The sequence below is a fragment of the Monodon monoceros genome, unplaced genomic scaffold (genome assembly GCF_005190385.1).
Source record: "Monodon monoceros isolate NGI ecotype Baffin Bay Population unplaced genomic scaffold, NGI_Narwhal_1 Super_Scaffold_10, whole genome shotgun sequence".
NCBI classification, from domain to species: Eukaryota; Metazoa; Chordata; class Mammalia; order Artiodactyla; family Monodontidae; genus Monodon; species Monodon monoceros.
In genome coordinates, this window is record NW_021703766.1 from 45,505,023 (window position 1) to 45,506,815 (window position 1,793).

The following is a 1,793-nucleotide window of genomic DNA, read 5'->3' on the forward strand; positions in this document are numbered from 1 at the left end:
TCAGCTTCTGAGCCTGGGAATCCCAGAGTTGGGTCTGGGAGATCCAAGGGGCATGGGCTTGGGGGAGGGGGCCTGGGTGAGAAGGGGGACCTCCGGGACTGGTTCTAAGGACGCCCAATTTGGGTCAGAGGCTCAGCGGTCTGGATGATGGGGCTGGAGCCCGGATGCTCTGTTGGGAGCTAGGCAGGTGGATGTGCGAACTGGAGGGCCGGGTCCCTAGGGGCGCGGGCCAGCGGGCGGGCACCTGCAGTAGAGCGAGGAGATGGAGTTGGACCAGTCCCCGAAGATGCCGCGGCGGTACTCTTCCAGGCGCGGGTAGGTGCCGGACGAGAATTTGTGCGTCTTGCCGGCCTTGCCGCGAGAGGACCACACGGTGAGCTCGCAGCGCGGGGCCACCACGAGGGACGAGATGGCGTTGTTCCAGCCAGAGGGCAGGTAGGGCAGGTCGGTGCCCGGCTCCACCGACAGCTCGGCGCCGCCGCAGCAGCGATCGTAGTAGGGGTCGCTCTTTTCGTAGAGCTTGGCGCACGTGCGCGTCCCGTCGGCTCTCTTGAGGCTGGCGGGCTCCGGGCAGTTGCCTCGGACGCCGGGGACGGCCGCCAGGGCCACGGCCAGCAGCAGTGAGCACAGAGGGGACATGTTGACACTGCAGGGCAGCGCCCTCCCGCCCTTTTATGCTCCTGACCCGTGGGAAGGGAAAAGCTGCGAGATAAGGACTTAGGGAGGGAAAAGGAGGGCGCTTAGGAGTGGGGAGTCTTCCCAACCTGGGTCGGAAACCCACAACAGATGAATACAAGACGGACTTATTTGTATAAAACTCAGCAGCTTAAGATTTAATGTGGCAAATGACAGGACCAGTGGCTTGTAATACAGAAGGTAGCATAGAGTTAATAGTTATAGGGAGGGGCTTCCCTGGTGGCGCAGTGGTTGAGGGTCCGCCTGCCGATGCAGGAGACACGGGTTCGTGCCCCGGTCCGGGAAGATCCCACATGCCGCGGAGCGCCTGGGCCCGTGAGCCATGGCCGCTGAGCCTGCACGCCCGGAGCCCGTGCTCCGCAACGGGAGAGGCCACAGCAGTGAGAGGCCCTAGTACCGCAAAAAAAAAAAAAAAAAGTTATAAGGAGGAGAAGCTCTTAAAAATTGACAAGGAATGGACAACCCCCTTCCAAATACCAAGAGACCCAAAGAGGGGGAGGGGAGCTGGGCCTCCGCGCTGGGCAGGTCCCCTTCCCGGGAGGCAGGCCCTTGGGAATAGAACAGCTGGAGATAAGGAGAGAGAGACCCTGGAGGGGAAGGAAGAGGGGGGAGAGGGGAGATGGGGAGGGGGACCCCCCCCCACCTCCCCAGGAGCAGGAGATCTTCCTAACCAATCTTAAGATATTAGACATATTTGCATAACAAAAACCATTGCAAGGCAATGTACAAAAGGCTTGGGGAAAATTCTGCAACACTTGGGACAGCGTAGAATTAGTAGCTATAATATATAAAGAGGGCTTATAAATTGACTAGAAGATATCAAACAACCCCGCCCCCAGTCCCCACTCCAAGAAGGACAAACCAAGGAGGGGGGAGAGAGAAGGAAGAAGAGGCTGCCTCCCCCCGCACTCCACTGCCCGGCATTCCCACTCCCAAGGAGCTAGGAGATTTTCTTAACCAAGATTGGAAATCTTGCATCTATAATATAAACAAAGGACCTTTTGAACTGTACAAAACTTAAACCTTTTGTAGAGCAACAAACAAACAAATAAAAACCTAATCTGGGGGAATATAGACAATTTTTGTAACATGACTGC

At 57.2% G+C, this 1,793-nt stretch overlaps 1 protein-coding gene across 1 annotated transcript; it reads right to left on the bottom strand.

The window, feature by feature from the left end:
- Positions 1 to 216: 216 nt before the first annotated feature.
- On the bottom strand, positions 217 to 639 carry SYCN (syncollin). Its single transcript, XM_029236007.1, has one exon. The coding sequence runs from the start codon at positions 637 to 639 to the stop codon at positions 217 to 219; it is 423 nt and encodes a 140-aa protein (XP_029091840.1).
- Positions 640 to 1,793: the final 1,154 nt, after the last annotated feature.

Bases quoted from the DNA above. Each gene is read 5' to 3' on its own strand.
- SYCN (XM_029236007.1), bottom strand. From the start codon at position 639: ATGTCCCCTCTGTGCTCACTGCTGCTGGCCGTGGCCCTGGCGGCCGTC.